The 16242-nt window shown below is 45.1% G+C and overlaps 1 protein-coding gene across 17 annotated transcripts in view; it reads left to right on the top strand.

Moving 5' to 3' along the window:
- LOC138746697 (supervillin-like) overlaps positions 1–16242 on the top strand; it is a 209926-nt gene that overhangs the window by 167751 nt on the left and 25933 nt on the right. For all 17 annotated transcript variants that reach the window (XR_011347043.1, XR_011347042.1, XM_069905006.1 and 14 more), the window contains 7 exons: positions 3058–3203; positions 4253–4428; positions 5277–5415; positions 7337–7613; positions 9055–9209; positions 12016–12118; positions 15273–15480. Coding sequence is in view for 15 of the 17 variants with exons in the window: in XM_069905006.1 (XP_069761107.1) it covers positions 3058–3203; positions 4253–4428; positions 5277–5415; positions 7337–7613; positions 9055–9209; positions 12016–12118; positions 15273–15480 (1204 nt within the window). In the remaining 2 variants the exon portion in view is untranslated. The remainder of the gene's footprint in view (positions 1–3057; positions 3204–4252; positions 4429–5276; positions 5416–7336; positions 7614–9054; positions 9210–12015; positions 12119–15272; positions 15481–16242) is intronic.

Raw genomic sequence — 16242 nt, 5'->3', positions numbered from 1 at the left:
AGGATCAAAAGGTCATTCTTAAATTGTGAATCTGAAACTTTTTCTGCTGGTAATTTTGTTAAAGCAGCCAAGTGTATTGTGGTCAGATTTGTTGATGAAACATGATGGCCTTGGGGAGGGTGCAAATTGCCATTGGCAGTTCGAGTGAGTGACAAAAATAATTGGCAGGTGGAATATCTTTGGCTTGGCTTCGCGGACGAAGATTTATGGAGGGGGTAAAAAGTCCACGTCAGCTGCAGGCTCGTTTGTGGCTGACAAGTCCGATGCGGGACAGGCAGACACGATTGCAGCGGTTGCAAGGGAAAATTGGTTGGTTGGGGTTGGGTGTTGGGTTTTTCCTCCTTTGCCTTCTGTCAGTGAGGTGGGCTCTGCGGTCTTCTTCAAAGGAGGTTGCTGCCCGCCAAACTGTGAGGCGCCAAGATGCACGGTTTGAGGCGTTATCAGCCCACTGGCGGTGGTCAATGTGGCAGGCACCAAGAGATTTCTTTAGGCAGTCCTTGTACCTTTTCTTTGGTGCACCTCTGTCACGGTAGCCAGTGGAGAGCTCGCCATATAACACGATCTTGGGAAGGCGATGGTCCTCCATTCTGGAGACGTGACCCATCCAGCGCAGCTGGATCTTCAGCAGCGTGGACTCGATGCTATCGACCTCTGCCATCTCGAGTACTTCGACGTTAGGGGTGTAAGCGCTCCAATGGATGTTGAGGATGGAGCGGAGACAACGCTGGTGGAAGCGTTCTAGGAGCCGTAGGTGGTGCCGGTAGAGGACCCATGATTCGGAGCCGAACAGGAGTGTGGGTATGACAACGGCTCTGTATATGCTTATCTTTGTGAGGTTTTTCAGTTGGTTGTTTTTCCAGACTCTTTTGTGTAGTCTTCCAAAGGCGATAGTGAAGAGGGAAATGTGAGGTGATGCACTTCCGTCAGAAGAACGGGAAAAACGGAAAGTTGGTTGAATGGAGAGACTGCGGACCTCCGTGCTGCTGGTAGGGAAGGATTTCTATGCCCCAGTACACGTGACACAGGAAAATAGCAAACATTTGGAATGTTGGCTCCTGTTCTTGTGGCATTTTAAAGTCATGAAGTCGTGCCACAACTGGCAGCCATTCTCCACCTTTCTTTGGACTCTGCTCAAAGTTTGTGGGCCCCCTTCCCTGTGAAGCAGTCAAGTTTAGTTGTACTTCTCTCCTATCAACTACACGTAAAACCTAAAACATTTTATGATTTCATCGGTGCCCCCTCTTACATGTGCTGGGGCCATAAGGCCCGTGCGGAGAAAGGCTAATCTAAAGCAAGCATTGGTGAAACCATATCTACAGCAGCCTTTCTTTGGTAATGCCCTCCCCAGGACTCTGTTCAAAGTTTATGTGCCTCATTCCCTGTGAACCAGTCATGTTTTGGTTTCTTCCATACTTCTTTCCCACTGACGACATAAAAACAAAAGAAAAACCATTTGTTCCGAAGTTTTTATCTATATTCCATGTGGCCCGCGGAGGTGGGCAGTCGTAGTGCCCTCGCTGAGAATGGCTTATTTGGAGTATCACATTTTGTTATGGTCTCTTTAATGAAGGAGAGAGATTTTCTCTTAAAAATAGGTTAAAGTTGGTTAGTCGCTGGGGGCCCACAGGAGACTCCAGATACTGGAATTTGAAGCTAAACACAATTTTGTTGGAGGAACTCAAGCTTAGCAGTCATCGGTATAGTGGTCTGGCTCAAAATGTCGACCATCCTTTTTCTTCCATTGATGCTGCTTGACCTCCAGCAGGTTGTGGTTATCTTTTGATGAAGGTTTGGGCAGTTTGAGTCAATACTTAACAGGGTTTGGAAATATGAAGGATCAGCTTTTTGAACCATAAGATTCTCAGCGGCTTGACGAGATAGGTTGATGTGAGAATGTTTGCCCTTGTGGGAGAACCTCGAATTGAACATAGTTTTTTAGAGATGCTCCTTTAAACTTGAAACCAGGTCTACCTTACCTCATGAAGCTTTGCAGTTCTGTACCTCAGAAAGCTGTGAAGACATTGAATCAGTCTTAGGCTGCGATGTATAATGTTTTGGTCCATAAATCAAATCATCCATTGTCTCACTAGGTGCTATTAAGCTGCGGCACCCGGCTGACCCTCCTGGGACCCAGGTGCAATTAGTGGGGCAAAGATGCCTCCAGCAACTATTAAGCCGAGGGGGATAGCCCCAGTAAATCGCCAACCCAGCAATTTAAGGGTGATCCCGTCCCCACAATGACGGGGTAAGTGACGTGTCATGCAAACTAGTCTCCCCTTCCCCCTCACCAGCTGTCAGTCTCCCTCCCACCGTCATTCGCGCTCTCTTCTGCCCCATGGCAGCAACTCTCTCCCGCTGATCATGGCACCCCCCCCCAAACCCCCCTGCAACATCAACCTTTTCCCCCATGGCAGAGACCTCAATCTCAGCGAATGTGGTCCCCACCTCTCCCCTTTATTGCAGTGACCTCTCCCAACCCCCATTCCCCCCCCCCCCCCCCCGCCTTCTCCACCAGGCCCTGGCAGTGACCCCTCTCTCCCACGATCACCGCAGACACTTCAGCCGGGGTTTCCCTGTGATGCTAGCGTGTAAGCTTTCAAGCTGCCTTGTGAGTGGGGTGCTAACCGGGCCATTGAGAGCACCTGCTGAGTAGCTGGTGTGGAAATCCTGCTCCTGTTTCTTCAGTTTTTACACTCCATTTCCTCTCTTACTTCCTCACCCATGTTCTGCTCTCTTACTCCCACCCTCTTTCCTGCATTTTCAGTCATGCTCTCATTTCTTCTATCATTGTTCGAACCACCTCCTCCCTCTCTCCCAATCAGGTTCTTTCTCATACCCTCTCAAACTCTTCCTCTCCCTGCTTCTCCTTCCCATTGCCATTCCCTCTCCCCCATTCACAATAGAAGAGCATCCTGCTCACACATGGGTAGGCGGTCTGTTTTAGAGGTGCCCTGAGCCCTGTGAGAAGTTAATATCAGCATAAACCGGCTCAAGCAGCCCCAGGAGCATCTAGCCACCTGCAGTTCTTGTGCTAATGAGACTTTCCTTATGCTGCAGCTGCGGGGGATCCTGATGAGGACGAGATATATGAAGCCGCGATCACAGAAACAAACCATGTATATCGCCTTGTTGAGGACAAGCTTGTCCCAGACACTGAGTCATGGGGAAAGATCCCTCGCTGTTCCATGCTGAAGACAAATGAGGTAAGAGCGTAGTGCATTTGGTCACCTAACTACAGACAGGGTATCAGTAAGACTGAAAGAGTGTAGAGACAATTTACCTGCATGTGTCTAGGACTTGAGTTAAACAGGTCAGGGCTTTATTCTCTGGAGCATTGGAGAATGAGGGGAGATTTGATGAAGGAAAAGATAGATTTGAAGGGCATACAGATAGAGTACATGCTTGCAGGCTTTTCTTTTACACTGAGGTTAGGTGAGATAAGAGCTAGAGGCCATGGATTAAGGGTGTAAGAGTGACATGTTTAGAGGGAGCATTAGGGAGAGAGTCTTCACTCAGTGTTGGGACAGGCTACCAGGTGAAGTGGTAGGTGCAGGCTCAGTTTTGACATAGAAGAAAAATTTGGATAGGTAAGTAGATGGGCGGGGTCAGGAGTGCTTTGGTCTGGGTGTAGGTCAGCGGAATAATAGTTCGCCATGGACTAGATGGACCAAAGGGCCTGTTTTTGTGTTAATGTTGTATGATTCTGTTTTTCACCCATGAACAATGTACCTGATACTGAATGCATGGGTATGCTGGAACATCCCCTGCCACATTAAATGAACTGTTCAACAGCTTTGAAAAAAATTGAGCACCATATGTATTCTGCATGAAGAATGCACAATAAAGGAAAATTTCAGAAATAGCACCCACCTCTATGAAAATAAAAACATTCCTGCCGGCGCAAGCAAAAACTGTGCTAACCCTGTTGTATCTAGTGATGTGATTCCTGCAAATGTAATGGTACCCCACTTGCTGCCCCCTTGGGGTTTAGTTTGGCCTCATCATGTGCGAAATTGACAATTCCAAGCTGGGGCCCTCATCCAGTGTGTTTCGACTCCTTCACACATCCCCGAAACTGCCCCATCCAAATCCTGTCAGGTGTCCCCAGAGGCTCAATGCCTTGGAGCATTTCTTGCAGAACACCCTTCCTCGACGTGGATCAGAACAGACCGCTGCAAATATTTGGAGTCAGTGACAGATGATGGGTTTTGTTGTTGAGCCGGTTTTTATTTTCTCCCCTGTTTGTTTTCAGGTACTGGTTCTTGATTTTGGCAGCGAGTTGTACATTTGGCATGGCAAAGAGGTGACACTGGCACAGCGAAAGATAGCACTCCACTTGGGCAAGCAGCTATTGAATAGTTTTTATGACTACAGCAACTGTGTCATAAACCCCCTGGATCCTGGAGCTACCAAGAACATTGCTCAGCAGTGAGTTGAGATCTTTTCTCAATTGCGTCAATCAAGATGGACACTAGGGCTGGGGGCTATAGCAGAATTGGCGACCTGACTGCTCTCCTCCTTCTGGTTGGAAAATTAGTGCAAGAGATGTCAGACTGTGGGGCATCTCAAACCTTGACCTCCACAAACATGGGGTTGAACCGAATAATGGCTAGAAAAAGTTAATTTTCCACCTCCGGAGCAGCAGCTCCTGGACACATGACCCTACTCTGTGACTTGAACAATGGCAGCAGCAAAGAGACAGAAAACTAATGAACCATTCATAATTAGTGTACCTCTGCATCACTGCATCCACTGCCTGTGCTCGATACTTGTACTCACTGCAGACGGTGATTGCCTGTGTTCACTCTTTGTGGCCGATATACCCACAGTGTTTTCTTCCTCTGCTTGAAATTCATACACTGCTCACACTCAACACTCGCTCTAGCTATCTGTGTCCACTTTTGTGCTCAATACTTGCCATCGCCACTCACACTCACTACCACTGGTGGATGCTCACACTTGCTCCCCCCTCACACTCGCCACGACCCTTCATCGAGAAGCTGCCTCCACCAATCACGATGTGTGATCTCACCAGGTGACAACCTCCTACTCCATGAACACCTTGACAATGACCGAGCCACCCCTCTAATTTTCAAGAAGATTCCATACCTATAAAAACCTATTTTAAAATAAATAAAAAAAAGTAAAATCAGTAACTAAAAATAAAAAGTAAATAAACACAAACCATCCAAAGAAAATCAGGGACATTTGCTGTGCAGTAAACCTTGCTGAGTTTGTTTTGTGAATGAAATTGAAAGTCAATTCCTTTTCCCTAGGCAGGGGCGCCCTGATTGGATAATCTTTGGCCGCTTATCAGAGCACAATGAAACAATTTTGTTCAAGGAGAAATTTCTGGACTGGGTGGATCTGAGAAAACAGACCCAGAGGGAAGTCGAGGTTACAGCTGAACTGAAGGTACAGTGCAAATGTTTCACAATGGCAGGGTGACCCAACGAACTTGAGAGGCTTCGGAGCAACTTTGGAAATGTAATGGCTGAAGTCAGGTAGCAAATTAAATTTAACCTGCTGCAAGTGTGATATGTTGAGGTTGTAAGTACAATGCCAGATAATCTGCTCCCTGATTCATAAACATTTTCCAGGAAACAAGTGGGAATTTTCTTGGTCTTCTTCAATTCTGGCCACTTTTGTGACTTCTTGAGAAGGCCGTCAGCCACTCAAATCTGCTCCCCTGGTCAATAGGTTCATGGCTGATCTGATTGTAACCTTAACTTCATATACTTGTCTACCTGTGGAAGCCTTATGCTTATCAAGAATCTATCCATCTTTATTTTAAAAGTACTATAAAACTCTGCTCCTACTACCTTTGATGAAGAGTGTTTCAAAGACTCATGACATCCTGAGAGAAAAAATATTGTCCGTCTGGGGTGGTGAAGAAGGCTTTTGGTATGCTGGCCTTTATAAATCAAAGCATAGAATATAGGAGCTGGGAGGTGATGAGACTGTTCAAGGCATTGGTGAGGCCAAGTTTGGAATATTGTGTGTAGTTCTGGTCTCCAAATTATAGGAAGGATCTCAATAAGGTAGAGAGGGTGCAGAGATTTACTAAAATGTTGCCTGGAGAAAGATTCATTGGAGCGTAGAAGGTAGAGTTATATAAAATGATGAGGGGGATAGATGGAGTAGATGTGAATAGGCTTTTCCCCTTGAGAGTAGGTGAGATTGGAACGAGGGGTCATAAGTTAAGGGTTAGGGGGCAAAACTTTAGAGGTAATATGAGAAGGACCTTCTTTGCTCAGAGAGTGGTGGCTGAGTGGAATGACCTTCCGGAAGAGGTGGTTGCAGCAGGGTCAATTTTGTCATTTGAGAAAAGGTTGGATGATACATGAATGTGAGGGGGTTGGAAGGTTATGGGGAGGGAGCAGATAGGTGGGACTAGTGGAGTTCACTTAAATCGGTGCGGACGAGAGGGGCCGTAACTCTTGTCCTGAGGATAGTCAACGATTACAAAGATTTACTCTCCCTTCAGTCCTAAATAGCTACCTCTTATTTTAGGGCTGTAACTCCTGGTGTTTGACACACTGCCAGGAGAAACATCCACCCTACATCTTTCAGTCAAGCTGTACAGGAACTTTTCACATTTCAATAAGATCACCTCTCATTCTTCTGAACTCAGAAAAACATAGATCTAGTTGACATAATCTCTCCACATGCACCCCAACCCACCATCCAGCAATAAATCTGGTGAACCTTATTATAATCATATCCTTTATTGGGTTGGGAGACCAGATCTGTACACAATGTTCCATGTGCAGTCTTACAAAGCTCTGTCTTGTCCTCACGTCTTCTTGCAATAAAACACAATATATGTTTGCGTTCATTAGTGAATCATTAAATTCATAGAATCACAAAGTATTACAACATAGGATAAGCCTCTTTGGCTGAACTGGTCCACGCTGATCAAGTAGTCTTCTAAACTATTCCCATTTGCCTACATTTGGCCTATATTCTTCTCAACCTTTCTTATCCAACATGTCTGTATAAATGTCTTTGGACATTGCAATGGTACCCACCTCTTTCACTTCTCAGGCTACCCGGGCCCCATTTATATCTTTCCCATCTCACAAATCTATGCCCTCTCGTTTTAAACGCCCCAACACTGAAAAAGAGACAATAACTATTTACCTTATTTATACCCCTTATGATTTTATATACCTTTGTAAGGTCACTGCTAAGACTCCTATGCTCCAGAGAGAAATGTCCCAGACTCTCTTTATAACTCAAATCCTCCAGTTCTAGCAACATCCTTACGAATCTGGAGTAACAGTAAAGACACAGCCCCACACATGTAATTACCTTCCTTATGTTTGCTCTGCAGATTGAAACCCAGAAGGAATTGAAGCCATACGATGCAAAGCTGTTGATTCCACTCCCAGAAGTGCCATGCAAAACCGTGCTGGATGGGGTGAATGTGCAGCGTGGGTATGGACTGCTGCGAATGGATGATGAGAGGGTGTCCGAGCTGAAGACGGTCGATGTGGCGGTCTGGCATGTTCAGGAGTTTGAACACAGCAAGATGCCCAGAGAGAGTTGTGGCCAGTTCCATGAGGGGGACACTTACATCATTCAGTGGAAGTATACAGTCAGCAGCCTAGGTAAGGCAATGTGTACACACACCCACGCACCCCCCTTATACTCTTGCTCTCATTCTTTCGTCATCTTCTGTACAGGTCTCTCCCAGTTAATAACAGCAAACAAGTTTATTGTCATATGCAGTGTACAACGTACATATGCACTGAATTTACAAGTGAATCTTTGCTACAAAAAAATTAGTTTTATCTGTCACTTTATAAAGATTTCATTCACTACAAAAAAGGGCAGGGAAGGCATTTGGATATATTTAATAGTCTTTCTGATCAGATTAATGTGGAGGAATTTAAAATAAATGAGCTATTTAAAATGTAGGAAAAGACTTCTCCTGAGCACCTGAATGCTTTCATCTGGAGACAATGGATAAAAGAGTTGGACGTTTCAGCTTGTTAAGACAAGCACAGTTTGCTTTTCATTTACTGCATCCTTGTTGGAGATCGATAAACTTTTGACTTATTTTGCCATCCAATGGTAGCTAAGTATCCCTCACCTGTACATTTTGCCAATATGAAGATCCTTGGGATCTTTGTTATCCGGGGAACAACCATCATAATTTGGATAGTGAAAGCAGGTAACTGCAGTTGGGTTGCAGTGTGTGATGCAGTGAAAACTCCAGTGTGTTCATTGCTCATTGGGTTGTGTGGTGTCTCATTGACTGTGATCACCATGGACCATGTTGAAGAAATCCTTAGTTTCATCCTTTACAACGTTCATCCATATTGTCCATGATGGGCATTGATGCCATGAGAAGGGAGTACGGTAACAGAGCCTGGCACCCTCTGTAATGGATCTCGCAGCTCTTATTTGTGATATCCTGTAAATCCCATTTGGCTTTCAAAGCTTCATCAGGGTTGTAGTTGGAGATCAAGCGCATGGAATCTGGAAGCTTCAAACACAAGAACCTAATCGGGAAGCTGCGTCATGAACCATTTGCTGAAGTTGTATCATTGCACCCTCTGTTGGCCAAATGCAGTGTTGCCTGTGGATGAGCATTAACAACAGCAAATTGAATTTGTATAGCACCTTTAAAAACTGCATTATCAAACAAGATCAGCGTCCTGGTTAGCACAACGCTATTACACTGCCAACAACACCAGATTTACATGTTCCCCTCATGTCCACCTGGGTTTCCTCCTGGTGGTCTGATTTCCTCCTCCATTCTAAAGATATTCAGGGTTAGGAGGTTAACTGGTCACATGGATATATTTGGACGACATTTGCACATGAGCAGGAAGGGACGTGCTGTATATATAAAATTTAAAATGAAATTCTTCCTAGCTGAATGAATAAAGAGGTTTTACAAGATAGTGAAGGATCTGATCTATTTGGCACAGTTACTTGATGTGATCTGCTGTTGGGGATTCACATAGGTGCTGGCTATGCTGTTCTATAAGGAAGCTACATCTCATTCTGATGCATTTAGAGTCCCGTTGTGTTTCTCTGCAGTGGCAAAGCGGCAGACACCAGATCAACTGAGCTGCACTGGTTCTGGGAAGGAGCGATCGGCTTATTTCTTCTGGCAAGGCAGAGAGTCAAGTATTAGTGGCAAAGGAACTTCTGCACTGATGACCGTGGAGCTAGGCAAGGAGAGGGAAGCACAGGTAGGGTCTAACCTCCATGGATCTGATCGTTCTCGATGTGATATGATGTGGGCAATCTAGTCGGTGCTGCCCAGCTTTTTATCAGGAAGCACAGGCAAAGAGGATGAGTGGGAGAGAGACATTATACCACCAGTGTTTTCCTTTCCAAAGGCTGTAAATGTCTGTCATGTTGGTCTCCATCCTGGAGCCTCTTTGACAGAGAAGGCTTAGTTCCACCCATTGTCTTCAGTCATGTACATTTGCCAATAGGTATCACTAGACCAGGTGCCAGGTGAGTTGTGGTTAGCACAACAATATAACAGCACCAGTGGCCTGGGTTTCAATTCGACACTGTCTGTAACGAGTTTATATATTCTCCCCGTGACTTATGTGAGGTTTTTCCTGGTGGTCTAGATTCCTCCCACCCTCCACAAATGTCGTTGGCAAGTTAATTGGATGTAACTAGGCACCATGAGTTTTAATGGCTCATATTGACCAATGTGGTGGAACACTGTGATACATGCATTGTACTAGTTGGCCTGCCCCGATACTGTAACTCCCAGCCTTCAGGATCCCTAATAAAGGTGGTACTGCCCAATCCCCTCCCTCAGTACTGCCTTGCAACGGGGCCAACAGCATGCAAGAGATCCCTGTGAGTTTATACTGATTAAAGCCTATTAATCTCGGCTTCTAGTCTGTCGGGACTAATTGATAGCACTACAATCATGTTGTAAATAATGTTTTAAAATGTCTCTTTAGACATTAGAGGAGGCCTTTTCCATTTCTGACATCCTGAGTCCACGCACCCATCAATTCTAATGACCCTTCTACCTACCTACATGCAATTACAAAAAATACCTGGGCTTTCTCACCTCCCTTCAATATCCCATCTCCTTCTAGGAGAAACAGGAATTTGTGAATTCTTGAACACCTCATGTTGCCCACTCACCTTGTGGTGTCTTCTACAGTGGGGAGACATTAATAGAGATTGGGCAGTAGCCACTTACCGTGTTAATTCGCCTTCCCATTCCCTCTGACCTCTAGAAACTTGGCTCTTTGCACTGTTCTCAACAGTGGTAAGGGGAGGAAGTGGCTTTTTCTTAACTGTAGACTGGACAAACTTCAACAGTGTAGATCATAAAGCACTGATTCCATTTGCTTGGAGAGTAGTTGTGAGTAAGTGGTTAGCATTAACACTTCCTCTGGACTTCCTTACTTGTTCCTCATACAGTCCCATCACTGATCCTGCTTGCTTTCATTTTTTTTAAAATTTATTAGACATACAGTACGGTAACAGGACATTTTGGCCCATGAGTCCATGGTATCCAATTTATACCCAATTAAACTACACCCCTGATAAGTTTTGAGAAAACAGGAGCCCCCAGGGAACTCTTTACAGACAGCACTGGATTCGAACCCTGGTCCCTATAGCTGGTGCTTTAAAGGCGTTGCACTAAGCACCATGGCAACTGTGCCTTGTTTAGACAACCCTCCATGCCATTTCATCTCTAATCCCATCCCCTCTTCTCAGCTTCCCGCCTCTCTTTCCTCAAATGTCCTCTTTTCCTGCCTTGATGCATGAATTAAAAATGTCACATCTCCAACTTTTTTCATTCTGATTCCAAGTTACGAATCTCAAAGTCAATGAGCCGTAAATCTGAAATAAAAGCTGGAAACACTTGGCGAGCCAGCCAGCAAATGTGGAGAAAGATAGAGGGATGGTTGATTGACCTTCTGACCCAGGATAAAGAGAAATCAAATTTGTTTATAGACATGGTAAAAGTGACCAATGAATGGATGAAATTAAGGAAGTTTCTTTGATGGGGCAAGACCAAATTAAAGAGCAGCTTAGTAGCACATTCTGTTTCTTTGTCTGTGTTATGTGTAGCTAGTAGTAGGAATGTACTCCTGCACCATTATAACGTGATTCACTAAAAACCTGAGGTACAGCACCTCAACTTTGATCTAGACATGTTGCGGGCTGCAGGATTCAATAACAAGGTCTCCAACATTAAGTAACGTGCTCCCTCTATCTGCATCAGAACTGGCCACTAGAGCCACTCACCAATCTCTGATTTTCCCTCTGCAGGTACACAATCCTAAAATCCGGAAAGCTCCAAAAACCGGCGTTTTTTTCTTGGTGCTGGTACAGCGGAGAGAGAGAGCAGCACGACTAGGTTGGGTGGGTGGTCGAGAGGGGGAGAGAGACGGCAGCGTGACTCAGGTGGGCCAGAGGAGGGGGGGGGAGGGAGATGGCAGCGCGACTCGGGTGGGCGAGGGGGAGAGAGACGCCAGGGCGACTGGAAGGGGTTGGATACGGCAGCACAATTCGGGTGGGCTTAAATCTGGGGCAGCAGGCTTTTGTTCTGAAATCTGGAAAATTCTGAAATTCGGAGCACACTGTCCCCCAAGTTTTCCGGATAAAGGATTGTGTACCTGTATTAGTGTCACCTCGCCTGTTGAGCATGTTCCATAGTGGGCTGGCTGGTGAGGGAATTGCTGTAAATTACAGAGATGATTGGTAGGAAAATTGGAGGAGTTGGTCATGTGGGAGGGAAGAGCTTGCAGGAAAATAAGTGGGAAAAATTATATGGATTGGGATTGTTCTGACTAGATGGGTCCTTGGAAACATGGGAACTCAGCAGCAAGAGTTACCTTCTTCCTTTGTTGAACTGTATGTTAGAAACACAACTCTACCAAGCATCAATTGTTTTCAATTCTCTGTATTTATACCTCCTTGGACCAAAATCTTTACGTTAATATAGGATTGCTGAGAGAAAATGCCAAGTTAGTTAAACAAGGGTTAATTGTTGGCATTGTTTCCTAGGTGCTGGTGTCACAGGGAAAGGAGCCCCCCTGCTTTCTTCAGCTCTTCCAAGGGGGAATGATGGTCCACAGTGGCTGGAGGGACAAGATAAGGGCACCACAAGGTTTGTAATAAAAACCTTTGATTGGGATTTGGAGGAAGCAAAGGAGATGGATTCTATTTGACAAATGAAGCATCTAAAAATGAAATACAAAAATTATGATGATCTTATTATCAGACATTTAAGAGAAGGGACCCCAGTCTTTGAGCAGGACTTAGTGTGCCTTTGGATGGTGGGAGATAGTGAATACAAATCTGTTATGTACCTCTCATGTATCTTAAGATCAAGTTAAGTCAAGATTATTGTCATTCAATAGCATAAGTACTACTTGATGAAGCAGGGTTTTCCAGTCTTTGGTGCAAAACACACACACATACAGTCAGTACGTACACAGGTGAAACACACACCACACACACACACACACCACACACACACACACACACACACACACACACACACACACACACACACACATTATTTTGTAAATATGTAAGTCCTGGATGGTTAGTGTGAGCAGTTCCTTTGACCATTTAGCATTCTCTCTGCCCGTGGGAAGAAGCTGTTCCTCAGTCTTCTGGAACTGTTGAAAGATGTTGTGAGCGGGGAGGAAGGGGTCCTCAATGATTTTGCGTGCCCTCTTCAGACAACAATCCTGATAGATCCATTTGAAGGGGGGAAGGGAGACTCCAGAGATCATCTCTGCCACTCTTTTCTCCAGTTTTATTAATAAGATTGAACTTTTCCTCCTTTTGGATTCACGTGACCTTGGCAGAAATGCTAGATTTTCTCTCAGAACAGCGTTTCACAAAGCAGCCCGAATGTATTGATGACAATATATGGTTGATCCCCCTCGTAAAGTCTACAGTTTGGCCAATTTTCCCCTTATTCTGCCCCAATGTTTCTCTAACTTATAGTGTCTACAATCTATAAAATTTTAAATGTTATTAAGAGGAAATTTTCCATTGCATTCATGAAGCAACTGGGTGCATGTCTTAGTTGTTTGACCTTCTTCCTGAATATGACAACTGTGGATTCATGGATTATCCACAATGTTTGAGAGTGTAATGTGGACTGGAAGTAGCACACGGTGACGCGGCAGAGAAGCGGGGACAGTAGTGTTGGCCCAGTGACCCTTCCCAATGGGCACGCACACCTTCCCAATGGGCACGCACACCTTCCCAGTGGGCACGCACACCTTCCCAGTGGGCACGCACACCTTCCCAGTGGGCACGCACACCTTCCCAGTGGGCACGCACACCTTCCCAGTGGGCACGCACACCTTCCCAGTGGGCACGCACACCTTCCCAGTGGGCACGCACACCTTCCCAGTGGGCACGCACACCTTCCCAGTGGGCACGCACACCTTCCCAGTGGGCACGCACACCTTCCCAATTGCTCCATGGCACTGGAGAGAGAGTGGCTGCCTGGATCACACACATCGAACATGATTACAAACTGCCTCAAGATGCAAAAGAATCAAAAGAACAAATAAACACAATTTCCTTTCATTATTTTCCAACTTTACGTAAATTTATATAATTTGACAATAAATTGTGAGAAAGTTTATTATCATAACTTTATCATTTATTTACACTGCATCTCAGCACATGTGACAATAAATGTGACAGGGTTAACGCAACTCCAGCGATGGAGTTCGAATCCGGCTCTGACTGTAAGGAGTTTGTCTGCATAGGTTTCCTCCCACCCTTCAAAAATGTGTGGGGGTTGTAATTGAGCAGTACAGGCCCGTGGTCCAGAAGGGACTGCTACCGTGCTATATGTCTACACTTATATTTAAACCAATAGGACGTAGATCATTGCAGCCCTTCAGCCCACGATGTTGATACAAACCTACTCAAAAAAACTAAACCTTCCCTACCTCATAACTCTCTATTTATCTTTCATCCATTTGCCTGTCTAAGAGACTTTTAAATGTCCCCATTGTACCATTCTTCACCCACAACTCCTGGCAGTGCATTCTAGGCACCCACAACTCTATGTGTGGGGGAAAAAAAACTTAACCCTAACATCTCCCCTAAACCTTCCTCCCCTCGCTTTGTACAGATGACCTCTGGTGTTTGCCACTTTCACCCTGGGAAAATGGTGCTGAATCTCTTCCATCTCTAGGCCTCTCATAATCTTGTAGACCTCTTATTCTTCTCTCCAAAGTGAAAAGCCCAAACTCTGCTAACTTTGCTTCATGAGGCACATTCTCCAATCCAAGCCACATCCTGGTAAATCTCCTCTGCACCCTCTCCATAGCTTCCACATCCTTCCTGTAATGAGATGGCCAGAACTGAACACAAGATACCAAGAGCGGTCTCACCAGAGTTTTATAGAGCTGCCACATTACCTCTCAATTCTTGAACTCAATCCCCCTATTAATGAAGGCCAGCATACCATAAGCCTTCTTAACTATCCTATCAAGGTCCTCTGTTCTTCCACATTGTTAGGAATCCTGCTGTTAACCCTATACTCTGCCTTCAAGTTTGACCTTCCAAAATGCATTACTTCACACTTATCTGGATTGAACTCCAGCTGTCAATTTTCTGCCCGACTCTGCATCCTGTCTGTAACCTGTTGTAACCTACGACAACCTTCTACACTGACAACACCTCCAACTTTTGAGTCATCTTCAAAGCTGTGTGTGGTGATATGACCACCAGCCTACTGCAGGGGGCGATCTCTGTACCTGCAGGAACACCACCTAAGGGTTAACCCCACCTGGCCAGCTGTCAATCAGCTGACCCAAATATAGACCTGAGCTGGCCCTTCCTGAACCAGTCACACAGGAGCCACCGAAGCATGAACTGGTGTTCAGACTTTTACCTGAATAAATTTTGCGTTTTATGCTTGCTCGCTGCTACCTCAGCGCCCCACACTGTGCTATGTGCAAATTACCCATCTATTTACTCATCTGATAACCCACTGGCACTAAAGTATTTTGCAATGTTTGGGAATTGTCTTTATTTGGCACTTGTAAAACTTTTGTATCCTGAGGCAGGTTTTAACCACATCCAACATTCAGACATTATTATAAATGCACATAGTGAGGTGATCAATTGCATTAGCCACTATTTTAATGATGTTATTTGAGCCACGTATCATGCCACGGTGCCAAGGAAAACTCTTCCTGCACTTTGTTGCTTGTTGTCATGGAGTCCAACATCAACAAATGCATTCAGGCTGTGTTTATCTGCCGTCTGTCTTTCCACAGGAGTCTGGCGACTGTATATAGTTCAGGGGGAGGTACCCGTGGAAGGTCGCCTCCTGGAAGTGGAGTGCAATTGCAGCAGTCTCCGCTCAAGGGGTTCACTTATCCTGGTGAACCCCCAGGAAGCTCTGATATATCTGTGGCATGGCTGCAAAGCTCAATCCAATGTAAAGGAGGTTGGCAGGAATGCAGCCAATCAGATTAAAGACAGGTAAGGAAGACCTGAGGTACAGACAAGCATTGGACAATCTAAAGCAAAGTTTTCATGAGATATAAAACAAAATGTGCTTCTAACATCACCTTCTCTGAGGTTCAATAGTTGCAATGCATCAACTCCATGGTTTTGCTGTGCACTTTGTTTTTTCCTTTCCCCAGTCTAAAACACTGGGCATGTGGTTTCCCCAATCCATGGGTTGGCAGTAATGGAAAGGGTATCACCTTGGTTTTCAATCAGGTTTGATTTTCCAGGCTGCTGGTTCCAAATCAGGTCCCTTGACTTATTGCCACCTCCCTCAGCAAGTTCACCAACCCCTTCTCCTTTGGAGCCATGCGGGTCTCTGAGCCCACGAAGCAATCCTATTTTATTTTTGCCCCACATTCATATCATCTTCACCAAGATTCTACCACTCACCGTACACTCTCCAGGAAATAAAACACAGAAGTCTACGGGCACCGTGGTTGAAGTAAAACACTGGAGAAACTCAGCAGGTCAAACAGTGTCCTCTATATAGCAAAGTTAAAGATGCATAACCAACGATTTAGGCATGAACCCTTCTTCAAGGTATAGATGAAGAGCTCAAGCTGAAACATTGGTTATGTATCTTTATCTTTGCTAAACACTTCTTGACCTGCTGAGTTTTTCCAGCATTGTGCTTTTAGAGTGGCTACTTAACCTTATACAATGCATGTCTTTGGGGTGTGGGAGGGATGGGAGCACTTTGGGAAGTATCATCAAGGACCCTTAATATCCAGA

Source organism: Narcine bancroftii, chromosome 12 (genome assembly GCF_036971445.1).
Source record: "Narcine bancroftii isolate sNarBan1 chromosome 12, sNarBan1.hap1, whole genome shotgun sequence".
Lineage (NCBI taxonomy): Eukaryota > Metazoa > Chordata > Chondrichthyes > Torpediniformes > Narcinidae > Narcine > Narcine bancroftii.
Note: the sequence above shows the minus strand (reverse complement) of the source record. Positions and strands in the feature narration are given on the sequence as shown.